The 26,594-nt window shown below is 37.7% G+C and overlaps 2 protein-coding genes across 18 annotated transcripts in view; both read right to left on the reverse strand.

Moving 5' to 3' along the window:
- TNFAIP8 (TNF alpha induced protein 8) overlaps positions 1-601 on the reverse strand; it is a 62,459-nt gene extending 61,858 nt beyond the window's left edge. Inside the window, exon 1 of the mRNA XM_030470059.1 lies at positions 585-601. Within this exon, the coding sequence (XP_030325919.1) occupies positions 585-600 (16 nt within the window). The 5' untranslated portion in view covers position 601. The remainder of the gene's footprint in view (positions 1-584) is intronic.
- Positions 602-1,714: 1,113 nt separating this feature from the next.
- The window catches only part of DMXL1 (Dmx like 1), an 81,022-nt gene continuing 56,142 nt past the window's right edge, over positions 1,715-26,594 (reverse strand). For 11 of the 17 annotated variants that reach the window (XM_030470939.1, XM_030470945.1, XM_030470944.1 and 8 more), the window contains 17 exons: positions 23,752-23,915; positions 22,154-22,293; positions 21,741-21,826; positions 19,708-19,909; positions 18,357-18,474; positions 17,014-17,076; positions 15,912-15,998; positions 15,140-15,261; positions 14,886-15,027; positions 10,554-10,604; positions 10,221-10,281; positions 9,474-9,601; positions 9,210-9,302; positions 8,672-8,763; positions 7,695-7,747; positions 5,705-5,922; positions 1,715-5,330 (listed from right to left, as the gene is read on the reverse strand). In XM_030470939.1, the coding sequence (XP_030326799.1) occupies positions 5,106-5,330; positions 5,705-5,922; positions 7,695-7,747; positions 8,672-8,763; positions 9,210-9,302; positions 9,474-9,601; positions 10,221-10,281; positions 10,554-10,604; positions 14,886-15,027; positions 15,140-15,261; positions 15,912-15,998; positions 17,014-17,076; positions 18,357-18,474; positions 19,708-19,909; positions 21,741-21,826; positions 22,154-22,293; positions 23,752-23,915 (2,045 nt within the window). In that variant the 3' untranslated portion in view covers positions 1,715-5,105. Of the gene's footprint in view, positions 5,331-5,704; positions 5,923-6,500; positions 6,512-7,694; positions 7,748-8,671; positions 8,764-9,209; positions 9,303-9,473; positions 9,602-10,220; positions 10,282-10,553; positions 10,605-14,885; positions 15,028-15,139; positions 15,262-15,911; positions 15,999-17,013; positions 17,077-18,356; positions 18,475-19,707; positions 19,910-21,691; positions 21,827-22,153; positions 22,294-23,751; positions 23,916-26,594 lie in introns of those variants that run through there. The other 6 variants (XM_030470956.1, XM_030470955.1, XM_030470943.1 and 3 more) reach the window with 4 other exon arrangements.

Raw genomic sequence — 26,594 nt, forward strand, 5'->3', positions numbered from 1 at the left:
GCTCCCACGGGAAGAGCCGCTCTGAGGCGCGCCTGGGCTCCGCAACGGCGAGACTCGCCGTGACAGGAGGCGGCAGCGCCCCGACTGCGGCTCCAGTCCCGGCCCCGTGGGGACTTCCTGAGCTCCCTCCGCCCCAGCCACCACACTTCGCCCTCCGTGCCGAGCCCCGAGTAACTCCGGGGCAGCCCACCTCCGCCTCTCACTTGCAGGGCCGGGCCCCCACGGCTGCCCCCTCGGCGAGGAGGCTGCGGGGGCACCGCCAGGCCCCGGCCCGGCCGCCCCGGCGCGGTGGGACCACTGCCCTGTCCCGCTCGGGGCCGGGGCTGCCCGGCGCGGCGTTAGCGGTGGCACTTACTGTGTGGGCGCGGGGCGGCGGCGGCGCCTCCTCGGGGCTGGCGGCGGGAGCGGCGGGCGAGGCGGTGCCGAGGCGGTGCGGGCGCGGCTACGGCAGCCCCGGCTCTCCGCGCCGCGGGGCGGGGCGGGGCGCGGCCCGGGCGCGCAGGCTGTGCCCCCGCCCGCCCGGCCGCCTGCTTCCACGGCGCACACCGGAGAGAGCATCGCGGGGGGAGAGGGAGTGAACACACCTCCGAAGGAAAGCATAGCCGCGGTGCTGGGCTGCGGGGCCATCTTCGCTTCTTTCCCTGCTTTGCTGGCAAAGGAGGAGTTACAGCTATTGCAAGAGCAAGCCCCGAATAAAAATGTTCTTTCTTTCTGCTGAGCTGAATGCTATATAATCATGGTATGGTTAGGGTTGAATAGGACCTTAAGATCATCTAGTTCCAACCCCCCTCCCACGGGCAGGGACACCTCACTCTAGATCACGTCACTCAAGACTCCATCCAACCTGGCCTTGAACACTGTCAGGGATGGAGCAGTTACCATTTCTTTGGTCAACCTGTTCCAGTGCCTCACCAGCCTCATAGTAAAGAACTTCCTCACATCTAACCTGAATCTACCCTCTTTCAGCATAAAACCATTCCCCCTTGTCCTGTCACTACGGTCCCTGATGAAGAATCCCTCTCTGGCATCCCTGTAGGCCCCCTTCAGATACTGGAAGGCTGCTGTGAGGTCTCCACGCAGCTTCTCTTCTCCAGGCTGAACAGCCCCAACTTTCTCAGTCTGTCTTCATATGGGAGGTGCTCCAGCCCCCTGATCATCCTCTTGGCCCTCCTCTGAACTTGCTCCAACAGCTCCCTGTCCTTCTTACGTTGCGGAAACCAGAACTGCACACAGTACCCCAAGTGGGGTCTCACAAGACCAGAGGGGCAGGATCAACCTCTTGGGACCTGCTCGTCACACATGTTGTGATGCCTAGTGTGTAACTAAAGTAGGGGCACCCATCTTTGTGCCTCCTCCAGAGGTGGGACAATTAAGAGGTGAGGTTCCCAAAGACCATCACAGGCTTTCATGTTTAGAGGGGTTAAAAAAGTGAATTGTGGAAGAAAATAACAGAAATATCAGCCTTATTCCCATAAGAAATGACTTAGAACTGATTAAAACTGATAGTTATGCATTCAATAATAAAAAAAAAAAACCCACCAACCAATTAACAACCACACACTACACCCCCCCCCCCCAAAAAAAAAAAAAAAAAAAATCAAAGCTAATATCTGGCATTTAAAAAGAAAAAAAATAAGAACACAGAAAAGGAAAAAGGCCAAACCCATGCAAATTTTAGAGCTAGAAATGGGGAGGAATAAGAAACGCCAAGAAACTTGGTAAATCAATCTTTTTATTTTATAGAAAGTAGTTTGATCAGTGTGCTGAACCTGCCATTAGAGGTGGTTTTGCTATTTTAGTAAAAATAAACATTTGAAAAAATTACCTTGGAGAACATATCATCTCCGAGCTTATTTCCTTTTAATCACTGTTACTTTTTTCATACCTATTGCAACTAATCTAACACTCAGTGCTCTTAAGAGGAAGGGAGTGCTACCTAACATAGCATATATCAACAACTTATTTCCTGTAACTGGTAGTGAGGTTTCTAAATGCAGTAGAACATGTATAAGCTCACCTTGCGCCACAGCAGGATGGTACAAAATCTGCACCTATTCCACTCTCCATCTTTCTCCGTAAACATCCTGCAACATCAGCTGTCAGCTGAGAATTTTCTGGTTAAAAGCCACAGAGCAAGCCAGTTTAAGTACCCAGATGGCCAGTTTTAACTCTCACAAAGTTACAAAGTAATGGGATCATATACCTGTTTGAGGTAACACAAGAATGACACGCTCTGATTGCATTATGTATTGCTACATAGATAAACATGTCACAACTGCTGATCTATGATATTTTAAAAGGGACATTATCAACTACAAGCTGTTTTGCCTGGATATGGAATTATTGTTGATTAAGCACTGGTAAATGAAAAGTTTAAGTTCAATTTGTGCACATGGCTACTTCAAGCACAGAATCCCTCTGCGTAGCCGCTGTTACCCTTCTGTTTGAGTAACTTGCATAGCAACAGGGAGAAAGCATTAACTGCTGGAGGACAGAAATCACTGGAAAATTTTAAGGGCTGCAGCTGGAAGAGTTCTGAGTTCAGTTTATTCTCAATGACTAGATTTAAAGTTGAGAGTGTCCCTTTAAAAGTTTCAGATACAACAGAAGTAATTGATGCCATCATTACAAGAAAGCTACCAGTAATTTGACTTACCATAATTGTTAAACGCCAATAAACATTATACAAGCAAACAACTAATTTTTAAATGAAATAGCAGCAACATGGAACTCTAGAAGGTTGAGTTTCTGCAGGATTTATTGGGTAGATTATGAAGGTGTGGCAAATACATCTTGATTTTACATAATTTCATTTTGAGAGTAGCTTATGGTAACTATAAACGTTATTGAAAAATGCCTGCTCACAGTCAGTACTTTTCTGGTATAAGCCTAAATTTGCCAGCATTATTCATAGTGCAGCTTTACTCAGAAAAAATGACAACATTGTATGTCTTGGCAAATTACACATAAAATCTGCTCAGTTTGCAGATGATAAGACAGCTTTTTGTGATTGCCAGTACAATAAACTGAGCTTGAAATACTAAAGCTAATGAGATATAAATATTTAAGGACAAAACATCAAGGACATCATAATTATATAATGTTGCCATGATTTTTGCACATTTTTCTTTTCTGAATGTAACTTTATTAGTTCAGTGGGTGCGTAACACTAATGCATGTAAATAAGCAGCAATATAGTCAGGGTTTCAGTTGATTCTCAAGGAGTGTGCTACTGTTAACTCCATTGTTTTCCTTCTTTGATAAGAATAAGGAATATTAGAAACTCAGCCACTGAGCAGATATGACATACACATTGGGCAAGTCTGTTTTGTAAGGTGGTATCACTTTTAGTCAGTTACTTTTCTGGTCCACCACTGTACTTAAACTGTTTTGATATCAATATTTATGTCAATGTGTAAGTGTCATAGAACAATTACGATTACACTGAACAGCTGTACCAGTTTGAAATGCTGTCACATGTTTCTTCATGGCAAAATATTCACATTCTTTTTATTGCACAATTTGAAAATTCAGGTTATGTGCATAAAAACCTTCATAGTGTTTGCACTGCAACCTGCGAAACATACATTTAAAATGACCTCAATACGTTTTATAAAATCTTTTTAAACAATTTTATATTCTTAAGAGAAAAGCATCCTGAGAATGTTACAAAGTTTGTTTTACAAGCCCTTCATTTCTGCTATGCTTTATTTATCCCCATAGTTCCTAATTTGACAAGTTTATTTTACAGTTAATATCTTGCTCCTATATTTCACAAAATATCTTTTAGCAAAAAGTACACCATTGGCATTCAAGTAATCCAGCGTCACATCTAATTTACAAATTAAACCTTTGTCAAGCTCTCAAGTCAGGAAAAGTAAACCAAAATACTTACATAAACAGTTTTAAGCTGACTTAAAAAAAAAAAAAAAAAAAAAAAAAAAAAGGCTTTGTGCATTAATAATTTGGTCAAACATTTAAGTTATGCAGTTTAATATTTTGGCAAAAAAACCCAACCCAGCTATCCTTTCCAAAATATTATCTTTCATTTTACACCAGATGTAAACATACAGTACAAAGACAGTGTTAAAGTACTTTGCTGTCGAAGTTTTTTACTTTTTCCTTTTTTTTAAAGTACTTAGGAAAAGCAGACAAACAAGAACGTAAGTGCTAAATATGAACTGAGTATCTTTGGGCTAAATAAAAGTCTTACTGGAAAAAAATGTAAGAATAAATTATTATTTTTTTCCCCCTCTACCAACATGTAAATAAATAGTCTTTGAAGAAATTCTAGTGCCATATCGTAAAGCAGTATCTTCCTGCATCTTTTTGATCAAGACTAAAACTTCATACAATCTTGACTATTTTACTAGGAAGATATATGTTAATATTTACAGATATTTGTAAAGGGAGTGTTCAGGGTTAAAAATATATTTCTTTTTAAAAGGTAAGCCTGCCATCCTGATGGCAGTGATCCAAGCTGTAGAACAGAAGACAAGTCACAGAACACCCTTCAGTTTCTTATACTCTAGATCAAAGGAAAGAGATCAGGCAAGTTAGAGAGGAAAACAGCCTGGATTCCAGGAATGGAGACAGACAGTGGTTTGTTACATGAATGCTTGCATGGCCAGGACTATCTACTCATAGAGGCTATCTCCTCTACACATAGGTAAAATTCTTTATTGTCAGCTGACTAAAGTTGAGAAGAGAGACAGTTACAATAGTTGCCGCAGTGAAAGAGTAACATTATCTGAAGGTTTCCATCTGGACAGAGGCCATGCCCAAGGTGGGAGTGTAACTACGTGAAAAGGAAGAGTAAACCACCTCAGCAACATCTTAATAGTATTATAACTATGTAATTTGGAGTCATATATAGCTTTTATTTTAGGCAACAATCAAAATCTGAAGAACCTTGTTAATCCTTAAGGCATCAGTGCATCAGGGACTAAAAGCTTCAGGTAATAAATATGGAGGCAAAAAAACCGAAAAAGTGCATCTTTGTGGCACACGCTATCATTGTGTATCTGCTTTGTTGGCTAGTTCCAGGACAGTATTTTCAGGGATGGTAGAAGGGGAATGTTATACAGTGTTCTGAGAAAAAAATATTACATCATAAATTTCACATCATTTTTTAACACATCATTTAAAGGGCTTAATCTATCGGGCAAGATCCTCATCTTTACTGTTCCATCAGCACCACAGGAGAATATGTGATTTGCTGGTCCTGTCTCGATTTGCATGACTCCTGTCCCAATGTTTCTGAAGAGAGACTGTCGAGCATGCTCATTGATGAAAGTGTGAAGAAGATTAAATGTAGACAGACTCCATACCTGAAAAAGCATCAAAACATCAACTTCTTACAAGGATAATTACTGTGATCTTAAAATCCACCAGTAATAAGTCATGGAGAAACTGGACTACATTTTGCATTCATTTTTCTGACATTAACTGTAAATGAAAAGATAGATAGCAATCTGTAATGACACAGTTATAGAATATTAATACTCTTTTTCTATAATGAATATATATGGGAACTAAAGTAAAGTAAGAACTAGGAGGACTGTGAGACTAAAATTTCATAATTACATTAGTAACAGTGAAAAGCCAAGGTTGAGAAAGAATGTCATATCTGATTATTCCACACCTATGCAAGATTGTTTTTGAATTTACACTTCATCACCAGCTGTTCCCTTCCCATTAATACCTTTATGTTGCCTTCAGCAGATCCTGTGACAAAATACTCTTCTGTGGGATCAACAGCAATTGCTTTGACTGGCGAATCATGACTCTGGAGTAACTGTTGCTGCTGTTTTTGTCGAAGATCAATTAGACATGTAAAGCCTTTTCTGCCTCCAGAGATTAACAGCTGATGTTTTGGAGCATATGCTAACACAGTCGCTCCACTATCATGACAGATAAAAGCTGAAAGCCAAAGCAAAGTAATTTAAATAAAACGCACAGTACTAACTTCGATTTGCCATCAACCTCTAATGTTTCGAGACAGTAGCAACAGTTACTTTGGTAATCCAATTGACCACAACCAGTCCATTTATTGCAGTACCACATATATTAAAGCCCAGGTTCACATCAGACATCTTGAAGTTTCGGTATTCTCAAGCAGTTGCAAACTGTATGAAAAAAAATTATATCCTTTTCTCTATCCTTGTGTAATCACCAACTATTAAGCCTTGACCAGAAACATTCTTTTCAAACTCTCTAATGCTTGATATTTTAAGGCATATGTTTGCCATAAAAGATGTCCTCCTAAATCACTTGCCAAAATATCTTGCAAGTTGCAAATGGCTATTTTACTTTTAATTTGCTGCTTTTCACATTTGTTTGGACATGTCTACTCTCCCAAAAGAGTGGAGAAAGTGAATGAAGATTACAACTAACAGAACAAAGCTCAGTATACCTAAGACTGGACACTGAATCCCAACACATCGCATGTAATATGTTGTACTTGTAGTTCAAAAGGTTCTCTAAATTTCCATTTCAAAATTCAACACATCTTACACATATACTTAGGCATCCAAACACTTCGTTACAAGGAATTCACAACTCTCTCTGAGCCTAATTCTGTATTTCAGTCATATTTCTTTGCCATTGTAACAAAATATTAATATAGTTAATGAAACTCTGTTAAGTATTTACAATCTGGAAAAAGCATACTTATAAGAAAAATTCTTCCAAAGCATTTTTTGTAATACTGTATGTATTACAAAATACATATGTATGTAGGTATCTATACATGCACACAGAAAGAAAGCATTTAAAACATTCCACAGTATTTGGCAGAACACATAGAATAAAAGAGAAACAGAATTGGACAATCTTTGAAAGCAAAAATGCACTACTTTACAAATACAGCAGTTAAGTTTACCTTTTAGTTCAACTCTGAAAACTACTATATAATTATGAGATCTTTTTTCTACAGCTGCTTGTACAATATACTCATAAAAATCAATTAATGTTTTCTAGAAAGCTTGGTGGTTTTATTCATATGAAAATACCAATTTAATTTATTCATTTTATTCATATCTTCAGAGAACTGTTTTTATAATCATGGCTTCTCTGAGGATAGGATTTTCACAGAGGCAATGAAATGCTCCAAGATTCATAAAAAACATGCCCTTGCACATTTTCCAAACACAATGTGGCTGCAAGTGCCCAGTGCTATGTTTATATTACCATTATTTGGTCTAACACTTAACTAATAAATTTTAAGTGAGGCCTCCCAGATTTATGAACACAGACACAGCAGTAAGAACCTTAAATTGAAAGGTGTGAATGCATATTCTGAAAATATGTATCTCATAACTGTGCTAAAAACTGTAGCTTCTACAATGTTGGAGCTATTGTCTTCTCAACATGCTAATCACTACAAGCAGGAGTTGCTCACAATCTTTTAAACAGGAACAGAAATCACAGAAGTCTGGCTGTCAAGGGTTGCACTTGTGGTGCAAAGGTACAAGGTATGCAAAGGAAGGTGCACATGTCCATGAAACTAAGCATTTATATCAAGCACTAAATTTCTCAAGAACCTATTTCTATATTCTTGCTGATGTACTCAGGACTGTGAAAGATGTTTCACTGTTAATATTAAAATCACTTTCTACAATAACTTTTCCATAAATACAGACACAATCACAGTGTGATTAAATATTTTACTGGTTTTATTTGATTTTACTTACCATGCACCAAGCTATTTGTAGCCGAAACCAAAGTATCCCAAAGGCAAATATTTCTGTAGGAAAAAAAACCACAACAACAACAACAAACCCAGAACATTTTAATTCAGCAACAAATGCTCTGAAGTATTTGAACACTTTAAAAGTCATCTGAACATTAAAGATTGTTTCAGGCATAAAAGCACTGTAAGCAGACTTTCAATAATAACTTTTGAGCAGACTCCAAATTACTTTCTTAGTTGTACAAATACTGCAGGAACATGTGCTCTACACAATCATTCCATGACTGGTTTTTCTCATAAAGGATTCATACTGAGATTACAATTTTTTGTAGCTGAATTCACCTGAATGTTAGCAGGTTTTGCCACTTCTTGATCAAAACTTACTTAAGAAAGTAAGTGTGAAATGTAGATCTGTACCAACTCCCTCCATCTATAGAAGTAACTTAAGACAGGCTTGTACAAATAGAACAGAAGAGTTCAGTTGGAAGGGACCTATAACAATCATCTAGTCCAACTGCGTAACCCTTTCAGGGCTTACCAAATGTTAAAGCTTGTTATGAAGGACATTGTCCAAATGCCTCTTAGACACTGACAGGCTTGGCACATAGTCCTTGACCACCCCCTCGGTAAAGAAATGCTTCCTAAAGTCCAGACTAAACCTCCCTGGCACAGCTTTGACCCAGTCCCATAAGTCCTGCCACTGATTACGAGGGAAAGAGATCAGCACCCTCTCCACTTCCCCTCCTCATATGCAACATGTACAGAGGATTTGTGCTTCCCTATGGAACCTTCTTTAATAGGCACATGGAATGTAGCTGCAAACATTGCTTCTCTCCTCCTCCCATATAGAAATAAAAAGAGCAGAAGTATTCATGTTTCTTTTAAACTGCTAAAGGAGAATCATCAAAAGAAAAAAAGAGGGAAGGAGAGAAAACATAATACCACTTAATTTTTATGCATTATCACTGCAGTTCTTACCTGTTGTCAGAAGACGATCCCGCTGTGGCTATCAAAGATGATGAACTGATGAAAACAAAGTCATTGGCTGTTTTATTATGACACTGCCACGTCTGAAAAATTGCAGTTTAGGAATTATTACAAAAGAAATTGATTTTGTCCCAGTATAAAATCTTGAGCTTCCTCAAGAATGTAAGCTGTTTAGAAAACAATTTAAAGAACAGACTTATAAAGGTATGTGAATGCCTTCTGACTTTTCATATAAATATACTTTCTAGTCCCGCATTTTTGACAATTAATCAACAATTGACAATTATTGACAAGTCTCAAATAACACTGTTATTTCAGACCTAACATTGCATTTTCTTCTCTCCAACTTAGTATGACTAGGATTTAAGAACTCGTCTGTCATATGGATCACAGGATGTCAACATTATATTGTTAAATCTTGATTAATACTGGTTATCAACACAGTCCCTGCCCTCTTCTATTCCAAAGGAGGAAGGAAATAAGAGAGCACAATGCAAGTTTATGGAAGCAAATTTAGTTTTCAGCTTACCAAATACGGTTTAGGTGAAGTTCCAGTAAGTGGGCAACATTTCCAGTTTGTTTGATATAAACTTATGTATCCATCAGCATCAACAATTCCAAACTGAAAAAGAGACATTAATTGTAAATACATATGTATATATTATAGAGGAATTACCCACAATTCAGAGAAACACCTTAGATTTGAAGCATGTGATGTTTCTGCTAGTTTACAATTATATTAGAAAGGGGGGGGGAAGAGAAGAGGGCAACTACAGAGCTTTCTATCAGTTACCTTATTTCCTTGGTAATTGAATCTCATTCGAGTTACCCTTGAGTTGCCACCAGACCGAAAACATGTGATTTGCTGTGCATGACCCCATTCAAACATTCTTACGCTACCGTCTTGAGCACCTGTCAGGTCTGCAACAGAAAATATTTACATGATTTTTCACAGATGTAGCAGTTGAGCAGGAAGGTTGCTTCCAAAATGTTAAGAAATCTCACACCAGCTCATAACATTCTCAAAATAACTAGTGCCACACTATGTGCCATAGTATGTGGCATAGTGTAGGAGTAGTGTGTACCACTGAAACTTAAAACTGTGCTATTCAAACATTATTGAACTGTACTTACTCATCGTTTAAGAACTGTATTTAGATGGTACTGAAATATGAAGCTATTTACTTGGGAGATAATAATGTATCTTTTTCATACTATCTTTTATGCATTTTCATACTATCTTCTACCCAAGTCACAAATAAAACAGAAATAAGTACTTTTGTCCATTAAAAAAACAAAACAAAAAAAAAACCCAAAACAAAAAAACCCCCCCTTTTTCTAAAGGCTATTCTATATCCCCTGTGCTTTTTCTGGGGGAAAGTAAAAGCCATTTCAGTAAAATAGGGCTTATAATCAACTTTTAAAACATGTAATAGATTGCTGTGCTAGTACAAAACAGCTGCATACTAAGAAACAGGGCCAGTAAGTAAATATATAATCTTTAGCTAACCTGTCTTTTTCTTGGCAAAACTGAACTTACAATATGGTAATGTTGGATGAGAAGCCATTCTTCTGACGTTATTAATAGCCTTCTTGAGCATCTGTTCAATATACAAAATAGAAGAAAATTAAACAATACTACTGAGCAAGAATTTACTGAACTACAATAATTACTGATCACACAGAGTTGTTTCCTATCAAAATTCTTACTGAAAGCAAGTATTGGGTTTAGAAATGCAGATAGAAGTCAGTTTCTTCAAGACTAGTGTAGATCTTAATACTTCTGCAGCTTTATACATGTAGGTAAAAATTAACTTTTTGCTTCAGAGATTTATGGATCCAAATATAAACACTCCTTAGACTGCAATCTTACCTCTTTTCTTGCCAATTCCTTTCTGATTCCATTAAATTTATTGGAATATTCCTGAATATTGTAAGATAAGCAAGAGAGAGGCAGAAGCATGTAAAGAAAGAGGTAAACAAACTTTAAGAGAAGTAAAAAATAGGAAGGAATATATTTATTTTCAAGTCTAGTTAATTTATTGTCATTGATTGAAAAGTGATTATTTGCGGCCATCCAGAATAAGCAATATACCTAACAACTGGTAAATCAAAGATTCTTCAAAAGCATTTATAATTTTGCTAGTACAGATCCGATGGATTTTCAGTAGCACTTTTGTTCCTAAATTCCAAACTTTGCTTTGAGCAATGTACTGTACCAAGAATGCTGATTCTTAGCTGACTAATTCTTAACTGGAAAGAGTTACATAAATGGAGTGGAGACATCAGACAATTAAGATAAAAACCTCATCTAATTAAGTAAGTCTAACCAACAACAAGAACAAACTGGTAGAGGTTTTTCATGAGGGAAATTCATCTGTATTTTCCTTGCATGTCTCTTCCCTTCTTTTCTTTCTGTTAATGTATGTCAAAGTCAAGTTTTCATTCTTTTATTTCCTGGTAGTTCTCCTCATCTGGCTACTTTGAGGACTGTCTTTCCTCAGAAAACCGTTGGATTCAGTTTGCTCATGCACGTACTATTTACACAAACATTTGGAGGAGAAGAGGGCATAAATTCATATTTGTGCTAGGTGTTCACTTTAAATGATAGCACAAACAAAAGCTTGTTGCCAGAGCACTCACTTTCAACACAGCAGCATACCACCTTCTATGCATCAGTAACAAGCTGGCACTGAACTTTCACAGAATCATTTAGGTTGGAAAAGACCTTTTAAGATCATCAAATCTAACCCTGCTATAATTTTGTACAGTATTTTGCCACTATTCTGTCACTGAAACAGTAGATAACAGATCAAGTATATTAAGTATGCCATTCTCCCCTGGCCTCCAATTATATCAGGGTGTGAACTGGAAGACTGGCATGAATTAAAAATTTTTACTTGCTTCATATTACTAAATATGATCCAAAGAATTGAAAAGCAATGTTTTCCAAACTTTCAGTTTCCAAACAAAAAGGAGGAAAGAAACACTTTCAGGGAAATAATTTATTTTCTTGTTAAAATTTCCTAGTATTTGGATTAGTGGAGTAATTGCAGCCCTCTCGATCACATTTTGGCTGAATGTGGTTCTGGGTAACCTGATCTAGTTGAAGATGTCCTTGCTTATTCCAGGTGGGTTGGACTAGATGACCTTTGAAAGTCCCTTCTGACCCAACCCATTCTAGGATTCTATGACTTTGGAAGAAGATTTAGACAATATATGCATTATAAGACTTATGACAACGGAGGATGCTATTTTTCAAACATTAATCTATACACAAATTGGTAAATAATTGCAATACTTTGCTCTCTAAACTTACAATTTATATCTGTGTAAGTGAAAGAACAATTATTCGTGCTCGTTCTATTTCTTCCCCAAAGTGAAGGGCTGTGTGGAGTTTTATACCTACTACATTTTATCCAGAAGCCAATGGAAATAATTTTCCTTCATTCAACAGACAAGCATGCATCATGATCACATAATGCTTTGGAAAAATGCAAGTATACAGAAATGTGCCTTTGAAAGACTACGCTAACATAACTCTCAGGCGCAGTGTCTCTGATTTAGAATCAAATCATTATCAAATGCAAATACTTCCATTACCGATATAACTGGCATTTGATACTGTTAGCCTTCAGTCCCACCTTAACAACGGCTGATGCCTAGAACACTGACTGCTTTGTTGGAGAGTGGGTGCTTTCGGCCTAATGTACAGTAAGGCTGAAGAATAAAAAAGATTAAAATTCAACCCACCAATTATTAAACTGGTGATTATTGGTATCAGTCACACTGGCTTAGAAGACAAACTCTTGGACATTACCTGAGTTTCAAAGTTGACAGAATGTACTATTTACTTCAGTACCCTCTTAGAAACACCTCCTGTAAGAACTGTGTAATCACACAGAAGGATCTCGTGCTGAGCCTCCTTACTTACCTTGTATGAACTGTGTAAGAGGAAACAGTGAAGGACAATAAGAGAAAAACCTTAGAGCTAATAAACATTTACTGCCCGAGTATTATAAGTCCAATAGTTTCCCTTGCTGATGGAAGTGAAGCAAGACTGAAAAGCCAGTAATAGTAAAGAACAGTGAAGTATCTACTAAATGGTCTGCCAATTATGGAAAAGCAAAGATGAGAACAAGGATCAAAAGCAGTATCTGAAGGAACAAAGTAACAAATAGTAGCAAAAGAAAGATTTTGGAGAAGGTGGTTTTCCTCCAGATTTGAGTCCTGCAACGGTAAATATATTTCCTGCCAAGAATCCCTGTACCTTCCCTCATTTACTTGGTCCTTCATTCAGCACCTTTGCTGCTCTCCCTAGTGGGCAGGTGTCATCACATGCTATGGCTGGTTCTCTACTCTGCCAAAGTCAAACAGCATGCCACACAGAATTTAGGTCCAAAGTTTGATGGCAAACACATTCAACACAAGCACAGCCATATTTCCTTAGGTAAGAAAGTATTACTACATATAGAAGGTCATGTAAGAATAGTTTACATTAACAGATTATGTAATTACTTTGTTAAAGAACACACTCACAAAAATTCTGTACATCTCTGTGTGTGTATACATACATACACATATACGTATATATAAAAATAGAAGTGAGAGGAGAAAGTGGCAAAAGCATTCAAAGAATACTTGCAGAAGAGACCCGATTGTAAAACCAGAGCTGCAAAACTGGCAACGAGGATCAGTAGCTCCTAAATAGAAGGGAGAGGTGTAGGTACTGGCACAATACCCACTTCCATGTGCGGGTAACATTATCGCTCTTATAATGCTCGTTCCTTATTTACTACTCCTAATCACCAAAAAATTTCACAAATCAACTGTAATATGAATTAACATGGTTCTTTCATTCTTCTACCACTGACGGACTTGCTGTGAGCTATTAAAATGCCACAAAGTGCAGCCAAGTCACAAGACTTGATGAATTCCGTTATCCAGGAAAACTCCACATCTATGTGCAGAAAGGCCGCGAGGTATAGGTGTCTTGTCTGACCATTTCAGTTAAGTGGCTCAAAATAAGCATCTCCCAGCTAACTAATCAACAGATCTGCATTATTAGAGAGCATCTATGCTGCATAGGAACCAAGTATGTCAATGGCCAGACTAGAATTATCATTTTATCTGAATTAAATCTGACCTAAAAGCTTTTTGCTCAGGGGCAAGCTTCACTTCAAATGCAGAATCTATTTCTTAAAGTAAGAGCTCCCCTTGTGCTCCTAGAGGTATCACCTTTAGGAAAAGAAGGATCAATTTACTCATGTGGACATAGTCACACTTCACTGGGTGTCCCTCATTCTAGTATATTTCAGAAATGCTGAGCAGTGAAACTGATTGTCTCATCTAAACCATGATCTTCAGAAGTGAGATATTTAATAATGCTACTAAGCAGGGTCATGGCAAAACTGCACAGCACTTCAAAGACAGAGCTGACAACAGCTTTGGAGATAAACAGTCATACACCAGCATGATGTGCAGTTCAAACTACACATGATTTTGTACTTGGTCCTGTTTTTGCAGTCCTGGCTTCCCAATTTTTATGAAACCATTTTCCTCAAGTTCAAGCTGCTCAGTTTCCAGAGTTTAATTCATTTCTTTTGAAGCCTCTGTCCTGCCAGTGAAATCTGCTTTAGGATTTCATTCACTGTCCTTTCCACAACACAGGCTCCCACTAATATACAGTGGTACTTTGTATTCGAGCAGAAGTTGGTATTTCCTTTTAAATAAAAACTGGAATAGTCTGGAACTCAGAATGAAACTTAAGATTATGCTTAAAATAAAAATCTACCTCGATATTTTACACAAATATTTCTATCCGATCTTTAGAAATTTACATCCTGAAATCTCCTGAATATATGCTTTTTAGACACAGAATTGGCTTCAAGTCATTAGACAACAGTTTATGCTACAAACTCTTTCTTGAACCCTGGTTCTTTATTTTTAAACAATTTATCTTAAGTAAAGAAAGCATACACAGCTTCACTAAAAGGTCTGGCTTGCTTAGTTGGTGTATCTTCAATTCTGTGCAGTATTTTAACTTATTAATCAGATAATAACAAAAAATTCCAGCTCACCTTGGTTACACAGAAAAGAAACATTTACTTACATGCTAACTGTAAAATAAAACCAGCAACACCGTGAAGAAAAAAGGAGAGAAGTAGATAGAGTACATAAGGCTAATCTTTGACAAGCAACTTACCACAGATGCACCCCTGCCAGTTTGTGTACTACCAAGCCAAGGCATATTGATAGGTGTGCCGGGATTACTATGAGTATAGGGAGTGGTTCCCTGAACGTTTACCAGATCATCACGAGCATGTATAACTAAGAAATCATCAGCCCTATAAATGAAACAACATAAGTTAGATTCCAAACAGCAACATTAAATACCATGCTTCGTTACACTGATTTAAACACAGTCAAGCTGTGATATTAGAAACAGAAGAAGTATACCCTTTACTTTCTATTTCCACATCATCATCAACCCAGGTATAGATTTGTGTAGCTAAAATTGCAGAAACATCTAATTCTTGTATGTCATGACTCGATGCTATTGCAATGCAGTTCCGATTAGCCTGAAAAAAAGTAACATACACAAAGGCAGTTAGAAAAGGAATACTCAAAAGGGTGCTTTTTAAAAGATTTTCTCTTGTTAAGGTACAGCTGTTCGCAAAAACATACACAATCCATTTACAAAACCCAAATATTTATGTCTACAAATCTATTTAAACTGTCTAATCTTGACACTTCCTTTCTAAAAGTCTATTTACATCTGGGATAGCATCACACAGTAATTGTATTTTACACCTATCTCAAGCAGTCCTAGTTTCTTCTTGCTTACAAGAGGTCACTATACTACAATGCTTGCAACCAAGCTCCCCTTCTCCACTTCTTAAGGCTTAAATGGTTAAACAGGAGAAGAAAAGATGAATTCCTGGTTGTCTTCAATAGAAAAAGAAAAATATTCCTACACACAAGCTTAAAAAGTAGAGGTCACCTCTCCCTTCTCTCAATCCACTGCACAAGAGAAAAAAGACAATCTGTAATAGAACTGTTTAATTATGAAAAGATAACTACAAAGTGCTTCAGAGAAGGAAATGCTAAGAGCTAAAGCTGTAGCAGCACGGCTGGTAAAGGACCTCTCACCCATGCACAATGGGACTACTATCTGTTTATCAGGTGGAAATACAACACAATTAGACTATCCTACCTCCTTTACACTCACCTTATTGACTGCAAAAGCAGTAATGATGTCAGACTCTTTATGGATTATTCTTGCCTTGCCTCCTGGGTATCCCATATCTGTTTCTATCTATATTTAAAAAAGCAAAGCATGTTTAAATGCAAACTTCTATGCAACAGTGCTTTTTACTGGGAGTACAGAGACCAAACACCGGATCATATGAAATTTCATCTATTTTTTCTCAATTTTAAGAAAATATGACAAATATAACCTGTAAACACCTCTTTCATGTGTAATAATGTAGCTTCCCACTGTCATGCTGGGTTTGCCACAGCAACACAGAAAGGTCATTTGTCACAGAACTCACAGTACTGTGTCCATTCTCAAGTTTTCCAAGGATGCTGAAAACCAGTGAGACTACATGTACACTTGGGGTGCTAATAATAAAAAATTGATCCCAATTTCTTGCTAATACTGCTTTATTGTATAGTTAACAACAAGGTAACCCAGGAACAGCACAGTGTTTTCATTTCTGTTTTCTCGCTACTTTTGTAAAAGAATACTGAAGAATAAAGTATTTGTTTGCAATTCTAGACGTAATATCGTACCTTTTTCATCTTTCATACCAATCTTTCAAGAAAGTCACTATAAAGTTGTTACACAGTTCACTTTTGACCATCTTAAAACTAAGGCTCAGTGAAAATTTTTAGTAGCAAACTACTATTATACTAACAAACTGCTCTAACTTCAGTTAACTACCTCTAGTTAACTACTTCTATTTACAGGCAACTATGCTAGCCAGCTCATACTGGTGAAAGGTCCTTATGTACTATGTTCCCACAGTACCACTAAATTTTTGTCACATAGGCAAATCTCAATCTCAGCTCTTCACTCGGTATAGCTGTGGAGTTTGATAATATATATTGTTCTTACCAGGTTGTTTAATCTAGCTTTCTAAGATACATTTAGTTTCAGATAGGCTCTTTAACAACAATAGTTTAACTCAATCTCCTGCAAAACTGTATTTTTAAGTCTCTTTCTATGTCAGCAAAGATATTTTAAGGGAGATTAGATCAGCACCATTTCAAAAAGGAAATATTTCATGATGTAAGGTCAAACTAACTTGAGCATTACTACTGTGTACCTTATTGATGATGGGCTCCTCCACCACAGAATTTTTCATCATTTCATTGTGCTCCTCTAATGACTTCACCAAGGAAAGAACAACCACAGAACAGAAAATATAGATAAGACATAACATGCAAGGTATCAAGGAAAGCTTTAGTTCCTTTTTGTTTACACCAACACAGAACAACTGAAACACAACAGCATATCTGCATACACATACATCCATATTTTATGTAGTAACAGTAATTATCAAATTCTAAATGCTATAATCAGTACAGAAGACACCGATTTACCTATTCTGCATTGGAACAGCATCTTATCCATCTCAAAAGTCAAATTTACTGGAAAATAAGTGTTCTACACTGACATTTTATCAGTGACAAGAGGATACAAAATAAAGCCAAGACAACTATGCTGTGTAAGGCTGCCAATGATCCCATTTGAAAACATATAAAGCACATCTAAAATATTCCAAAATACCTTTCCATATAGCATAGCAACATGGCTGCATTAACATAGGACACGATCAGAAATGGGGCATTTTCAAACGACAAGAAAAAAAATGAACGATTTTCCTTTTAACTGCAGCCTGCAGTGAACACAATTAGCCACAAATAAACAAGCTAATATTGTAGTTGTGACAGGACAAAGATTAGCTCACACTGAACTCTTTGCTGCCATGACTTTACTAATGAATACTTTCTGCTGCATTTTGAATTTGTTCAGATCTTGTTTCTCCTATGTTTTTGCTACTCCATATTTTGTATTGTAATACAAGTGATTCATTCAAATTATTGGGAGTAGATAGAAAAGGAGCAACTAAAGAGGGAGGGAAAAAAAAAACAAAACAAAAAAAACTCCATTACGGAACTACAGCTCTAAAAGATTTAACTGAATCTGGAACCTGCAATCCAGCTAGACATTGGGACAAGTTATCAGAGACAGAAATATTAAGTTTTATATGACCATTTTTCTTACTAAAATTGAATCATAACATGACAGAAACCAGTGGATAAACCCAGGATGTTCTACTTTTAAAACTTTGATTAGGTTACTGGTTTTAATCACTGATATTTTAAAGTTTGTCATTCTTTTGAGGCAGCTTTTATACTGATTTTAATGAAGAGGATGATTGTAGCTAAGTGGTGCTAGCCATCAGTCTACTCTTGAAGACTGATTATTTTTGTTTTCAGTGAAACAATGGACAAAGATTTTTAATATGAAATACTGCCAATTTAGAGTCACAGCCAAGTGTATATCTAATTGTGCTCTAGAAAGTAAACAGATCAGAAAAGTAACTTCAGTAAAACCTTACAGATTGACCTGCAATATTTTATGCATTTTATATACAATACTAACCTCATTTAGGCGTCGCTTCTTTGTAAAAATATTTCTGATAAAGGTTTCCTGGATTTCTTCCTGTTTAACCAAATACTGCCAGAGCCTCTTCACTGATAGTGCAACATGACTGTTAGATCTAAAGAGCCAAGTTAAAATAAATATTTACATCATGATCATGAGACTGCAATATCTTCTAGTCTAATCAAGCTATAGTCAGAAGAAATGCTGAAGCAACAGCTCTCTAAACTCTGTACGGGACCTATTCAGAAGCCTCCTGGTACCATCTTCCTGGCAAACCTACGTGTGAGATGAGATGCAAAAGAAAAATACAAAAGATCATGTAGCATTTTTACCTCCTATACTGGGACAAATGAGAAAAATCTCTTCAAGAGGTCACACAACAATAAGGTCAGCATACAGGTAATTTGTTAGTCCACCTCATTCTTTACAACATGGATTATTTTTGTTTATTGCTAATGAGTACTTGAGTCACATGGACAATGAATGACTAACACTTCCTGCTAGGAACACATCAATTGTGTAACATCTCTGAAACAATCATGACTTTTCAGTAACAAAATTAGAAGGATTGTAGAATCAGATCAGACTTCCAATGTTTATGCTTATTCCTAGAAACTGTATAATCAAGCATAATTGTAAATACAAATATAGCTGCTTATGGTAGGCCAAAAAACATCAAACCCTGAATCACTTTAAATCACAATTTAAAAACAATGCCAGCCAGCAGATAGATGTTAAACTGTTCCTTTTTAATCAACTCAAGTTATTAAAACGGTGACAACTGTGAGGTATTTTATAACAGAAAGACAAACTTTCTGTTGATTCTGCAACCACAGGTGATAGCAATATTAAAAAAAAGGAAAAGGAGAAATTTATTTAAAATTGACAATTTAAGAAACTGAACACACTTTTCTGGCTGAACATGAATTATGTGAAGTCACAGTTATGCAAATATTATAAAGAGTAAATATCTCTCCTCTGATTTTAGGAAAAGATACTGATAAGTATGTACTTTTATTCTTTCCAAAGATAGGCCAATTATTTAATTCATTTTCACTCATCCTTAATTATCTCTCAGGGCAAATTTGCTATTATTTTTATTGTCAACCATAGTTCTTCCACAGAGACATCAAACCCAGTACAGTCAGCTTCAATAAAAGAACTTTAAAAAATTTGAAACCTGTGATTTTTTTTCCTGATCTTGCTTTGGACCAGTGATACATGAATTCTGATGTGTACCCACAACTCCAGAAACTGGAATTATATTGTTATCAAAGTCATGGTTTATCACATGCACTAACAGTATTTTAAAGATACTGTAGTCACTGTTTATAGAAATTAGGCAGACCTGAATGGAGTGTTTGTAGGCTCAAGTAAAGTTTTATGGCGGAGCAATGCAGGACCAGCAGCTAGGACATCTTCAGAAGCATGAACTGAAATATAACGTTGAGGTGGACCCCCATATAGCTCAAGACGTCGGAGAAGAACTTGTTCCCAGCGCTGTAGTGTTTTCAAAACTGCATGGCATATTGGGGAGCTAACTGGAAGCTCTAGAAAGACAAGAATAATAAAAAAAACTTCCTTCTTCATTATAACCTTAACAAATATAATTCCACAGGTGAAGGCTGACGTGTACTTCAAATATCTCCAAAAGTAAGCTTTACTCAAACTTCAACTTGGTATTTGCAAGTAAAGAAAAAGATTAACTACTCTGTGCTAAATAGAGGAGCAGAATTCTCCAATGCTGACATATTAAATATGATGGAACAGATCCTCCTGGAAGCTATGTCAAGGCACATAGATGACAGGCAGGTGACAGGAGAAAGCCAGCATGGCTTCACAAAGTGCAAATTGTGCCTGACTAACCTGGTAGAATTCTATGATGGACTGAGTGCACTGGTGGACAAGGGAAGAGCAACTGACGTCCTCTGCTTTTGACTTCCGCAAGGCCTTTGACACGGTTCCACACAACATTCTTACCTCTAAATTGGAGCAATATGGATTTGATGGGTGGACTTTTTGATGGATAAGGAATTGGCTGAATAACTTCATCAAAGAGATTGAATGAATGGTTCTATATCCAAATGTAAATCAGCAACAAGTGGTGTCCCTCATGGGTGCATATTGGGATCAGTACTCTTCAATATCTTTGATAATGACATAGGCAATGGTAGTGAGTGCAGCAACTTTGCAGATCACACCAGGGTGAGTGGTGCAGTTGACTTACTAGAGGGAAGGGATGCCACTTAGAGGGACCTTGACAGGCTTGAGGAGTGTGACCCTTGGGAACCTCCTGAAGCTCATTCACAAGAACAAGTGCACCTGGATCAGAGCAATCCCCAGTATCAATACAGGCTGTGGGTGGTGGTGAAGGGATTGAGAGCAGCCCTGTTGAGAAAGCCTTAGGGATACCGGTGGATGAAAAATTGTACCTGAGACAGCAATCCGCATTTGCAGATCAGAAAGCAATTAGCATCCTGTGCTGCGTAAAAAGATGGGTACTCAGTAAGGTGAGGGAGGTAATTCACCCCCTCTAACTCATTCTCATGAGACCCTTCCTGGAGTACTGCATCCAGCTCTGGGGTCCCCAGTACAAGACAGGCATGGACCTATCGGAGCAGGTCAGAAGGCTAGAACACCCATTCTATGAAGAAAGGCTGACAGAGTTGGAGTTGTTCAGCCTAGAGAAGAAGAGCTCCAGGGAGACCTTATTTCAATACTTAAAGGGGACTTACAAGAACAATGGAGAAAGACTTTTTACCAAGGCTTGTACTGACAGGAGAAGGAATAATGGTTTCAAACTAGAAGAGAGAAGATTTAGATTAGACAGAAGGAAGACATTTTTTTGTGATGAGGATGGTGAAAAACTGGAGCAAGTTGCCAGCAAAGCTGCAAAAGCCCCATCCCTGAAAGTGTTTAAGACCAGGTCAGACGGGGCTTTGAGTAACATGATTTGGTGAAAGATATCCCTGCCCATGAGAGGTGGGCTGGACTCGATCATCTTTAAAGGTCTCTTCCAACACAAAGTATTCCACGATTCTATGAAAAAAGGAGTAGGAATAATGTAACTTGAATTACAAAAAACTATAAGATTTCCACCAAGAAATTAATATTGTAAATATTCTTGTATGACTAACAGGCAAAAAAAAACCCCTACATATGCAGACTTCTGCTAACTACTGAGTATTCCTTCTCACACACACATCTTGTCTACCTATCATGTTATTTCATAGGTATACATATGTGATACATATTATTCCAAGATCATGGAAAGATTAAGAACTTTTGAACTAAAAATAAAGCTATGACATAGATATTATTCAATACGTTACTGATTTTAAGTGTGGTTAAGTATGAAAAGACAACTCTGCTGCTTATTACCTGAAAGATCATGTCCAGCCAAAGGGTAGAAAGTCTTCAAATTGTGAAGTACCAGCTGAACCATTGTCAATCTCATCAGTGACCAACTAACAAGAAAGCACTAGTAAGTCATTTACTAATAAGAAAATGAATTTCTCATTTATTCACGATTAGGGTTTAAATTTAGAGCTTTAAATCCTCATTATAAACTGCTGAAAACTACAAACCATGTTTCAGAATACTATAATTACTCTGAACTCAAAAGTCACTATACCAAGAATTAATAAAATTATTATCACTGTGAAATATTAACTAAGTCTGGATAATGCACTGCCATGAAATACCAAGTAACTGGTTTATTATCTCAAAAGTAAAAGGCCAGAAATGCAAGTCTAGCCATTACAGAACATCTTGCATTCTAAAGAATTACTTACCTGTATGAATTTGAATTTGAATGCTCTTGATTATGTGTATTTGATGCAAACACATCTCCATCAATATCTTCATCATCTTCACCACTTTCCTGACTTTCTTCTGAATCATATTCCATTCTACTTTGTGATGGAAGAAAAGGCTAAAAATTTAAACAATATTCCTTGAGTATCTTCTACCAACATTTAGTTTTAAATTATCTTTTAAAAAATTATATCTATTATAATATCTAATGCCTTTTACAAAAAAAGCAGACAGAATATCTTACAGTTAGTAACATTTGGAGTTTGTACCTCATGAAAGGATAACTGTCTATGAGCATTGCCTACTTTAACAGCTTTTTTACATTACTCAAAATTTTAATGCTGACAATGAAATTACTAGCAGTTTTCCAATTTATATTTTGCTTTAGATTCACATCAGATATATCAATATCACAGATATATCAAATAACACAAGCTTGTTATTTGTCAGAGAAGCCAAAATTCCCAGTGTATATTCTGTAGTTCTTCTAAGGGCTCAGAGGACTAAACAACAAGAAAATCCTATCCCCTGCCTATAGTGTTCAATATTTACAAGCCCACTATCAGTGCCTCATTGCGTTATTAAGTCTTTGCAATTTCCTTGCTCCTAAAGTACTACTTATGTATTTATTTTGCTGATACACAATCATAGAATAGTTAAGGTTGGAAAGATCATCTAGTTCTAACCCACCTCCCATGGGCAGGGATGCCTCACACTAGACATGTCACCCAAGGCTCTGCCCGGCCTGGCCTTGAACACTGTCAGGGATGCAGTATTCACAACTTCCTTGGGCAACCTGTTCCAGTGCCTCACCACCGTCACAGTAAAGAACTTCTTCCTTATATCCAGCCTGAACTTCCCCTGTTTAAGTGTGAACTCGTTACCCCTTGTCCTACCACTACCGTCCCTAATGAAGAGTCCCTCTCCAGCATCCTTGTAGGCCTCCTTCAGATACTGGAAGGCTGCTATGAGGTTTCCATGCAGCTTCTCTTCTCCAGGCCGAAAAGCCTCAACTTCCTCAGCCTGTCTTCATATGGGAGGTGCTCAAGGCCCTTATCGTCCTCGTGGCTCTCTGGACTTGCTCCAACAGCTCCATATGGCTAATATTTAATACAGAAATGTACCATACCACTCCATACAATTATGTAACTTTCTACAAAGGAAGATCTGCCACAGCAGACTTGACAAATGGCAACACAATTTGATTTCAAGTAAGTACACATATTCATTTCACCTATTTGAAATAGACAATAAAAAGCTACTCACATTTCCCTGTTCATCTAAATATCTGACCCATAATTACCTATACATTTGTATTCTGTAAAAACTGTAAAAAGCAACATGTTTTGTTCATGCAATCATCTGAAAACAAATCAATTTTGTAACAACAGTTTTTAAGAAAGCTGTTTCAAAAATACCTATAGTCAATGTGTTAGAAAAAGCTAAATATGAGTAATAAAAACAAGCAGCTTATCACACATGTAAATTGATACCTAGAATAAAGACTAAGAAGAAACAAAATTACCATTCCAGAAGTGACAGAAGATAGTTAACTGTCGTAAGAGCAAAAAACTACCTTGGCAATGAAATAATCCCAGATGCTAAGCTCAGGAGGAATAAATCTTTCTTTATAAGATGGAGATTCTTCGTCTACCAATGGCAGTGCAGGCAACTGAGAACTCTCTTTTGGAGATGCTTTTGATGACAGCCTGTAACGTTTTTGCTGTTTCTCTCCTTCATCTACAGAGGAAGAAAGTACAGTATGTTTTTAAATTGTCCAGTCCACCTCCCTACTGTTTTTTAATAAAGGGATTTATAACCGAAAATAAAAATCTTCCTTACTACATTTTTCAGAATTTTATCTTAACATTTCTGTAGAAAATAAGCATAGAGAATCCTCAGATTTGCAAAACTAACACATAACTAGAACCCCAAACAGAGAAAACCCCCACCACAAATAATATAGTAGAATACACTCATAACTGTATAAGAAGCGTTCTTCCTAACAAAGATGACAAATATTGTTGCTCAAGCAACAATACTGCAAAACTAAATTACTTTAATAAGTACTACTGAACACTGATTATTCTTGGTTTTTAAGACCAGCCATGAATTTTGTCTTTCATAATTTATAGTGCAAATATCCAAGACTGTCACTTCTACTCCAAGTTTTAATCCCATGTCTTCTTCCACAGGAATTGTGTACTTTTTCTAAATCATACAGTTTTGATAAATCCGTATGTCCTGACAATATATTTCTCCAGCAAATATAGAAGATTCCTAGGAAGATTATGGAGTGATGCCTTCATAATCCCTCCATATGGGGCTACCACAAATCAAATCAAGCATGTGATTGGGAAAAGCCAGCACCAATTCACTAGGGGCAAATGGTGCTTGATAAACCTGATCACCTTCTACAACAAAGTAATCTGCTCAGCTGATGCTGGGCGGGCAGCGGACATTGCCTACCTGGATTTCCCTGAGGCTTTCGACACAGTTTCCCACACCCTCCTCCTAGAGAAGCTGTCACATTATGGTCTCAATGAGTAGTCTATGCGGCGGGTGGGGAAGTAGCTGACCAGCTGCACCCAGAAGGTAAATAGCTCCTTTTCCAGCTGGTGACCTGTCACCAGGGGGGGTCCCCCAGGGATCAATATTGGGCCCAATGTTGTTCAATGTCTTCACAAATGATCTGGAAGATGGGATCAATGAACCCAGACCAAGTCTGGCGATGATACAGAACTGCGTGGGGAACTGGACACTTCAGAAGGGAGAGCCATATGCAGAATGACCTGGATAGGCGGGAAGAGTGGGTTTACAAGAACCTTATGAAGTTCCACAAGGACAAGTGTAAGGTCTTGAACCTGGGTAAACACAATCCAGGATTGCAGCACAGACTGGGATCTACCTGGCTGGGGACCAGCTCTGTGGAAAGGGACCTGGGGGTGCTGGTGGATAAGCCCAGTATGAGTGATGAGCGTGCAGCTGCGGCAAAGACAGACATCGGGATGCTGGGTTATATCAACAAGGACATTACTAGCAGAGACAAAGATGTCATTGTCCCACTCTACTCAGCACTTGTCAGGCCCCACCTGGAACACTGTGTTCAGTTTTGGCCCCTGCTATACAAAAAAAGATGGGGGCAGGCTGGAGAGGGTCCAGAGAAGGACCAGAAAGATGATCCAAGTGTTGGGAAGCCACACAACAAAAGGCTGAGAGACCTGGGTTTGTTCAATCTGGAAAAAAGGCAGCTCAGGGGAGACCTTATCACCATGTTCCATTATAAAGGGTGGCTACAGAGAAGATGGAGACTCCCTTTTTACAAGGAGTCACATGGAAAAGATGAGGGGTGATGGGTATAAGTAATTTTAGAGATATTTCAACTGGACCTAAGAGGAAAATTTTTCACAGAGAACAATCAGCCACTGGAATAATCTCCCCAGGGAGTTGGTGGACTCACTGATGTTGGACACTTTTAGATTCAGCTGGGCAGGGTGATGGGCCACGTAGTCTAGGTCATGCTTTGCCTAAACAGATTGGACCAGATGATCCTTGTGGTCTCTTACAACCTGGCATTGTATGATTCTATGATTCTAACTAATAAAATCCAATGTACACCTTATCAAACAGGGAAGGACCAATTATTTCTAATGATACTTTAACTCCTAGGAGTTGAAGGGTCGCCTCAATTCCACCAACATTGACTTTTTTCAGAAGTGTCTAAGAGATTTAGTTCAATTATATTCTTGATGATTACAGTACTCAAGGAAACAGCTTATCCAAGCTATCAGAAGTATCTTAATGCAGTTATTCCACACATGAATGAACAAGAAAGCTGCATTTCGTATCCCTTATTTCTTTGTTAATTGAGAAGTATCAGCTTCACAAATAAGGAAAAGTAATGGCCTACTTAAAAAGAGGCTCACATAACCATCTGACAACCTGAAATTATGCTGGCTCTTGGTAGGGGAATTGTATTCTAATACAGCCTTTCGTTAGGTAGAGGAGTAATGATATTGATAATCACTGTCCCTGAGCAGTAAGTTACATGTTCTGGCTCTCCAGAACACTTCTAAAGGAATGAAGGAGAAAGGGAATCATATTTGAAGATTTGATACAATATGGTGGCCTTCATTTATCTTCCATTACAGACAAAATGGACTTGAATCCACTTCCTACTTGTGAAATTTGTTTTTTATTTTCAAGTATGTACATGCAATGCATGGAGATTAGTTGCTATTGTGAAACAACTGAATAGGTCCAAGGCTCACACAAAAGAGAGTAAATTTTTTGAACTGCCTTTTGAAGTTCTCAAAACTTTCAAGAATTATGTAACCAACTACTGAATATTTATTTTTTTCTCAGGCATCTCAAAATCTCCCTTTTCCAGTTAAGGTTTGAAAAACAATGACATCACCC

The sequence above is a fragment of the Strigops habroptila genome, chromosome Z, assembly GCF_004027225.2.
Source record: "Strigops habroptila isolate Jane chromosome Z, bStrHab1.2.pri, whole genome shotgun sequence".
In the NCBI taxonomy this organism is placed as follows: domain Eukaryota; kingdom Metazoa; phylum Chordata; class Aves; order Psittaciformes; family Psittacidae; genus Strigops; species Strigops habroptila.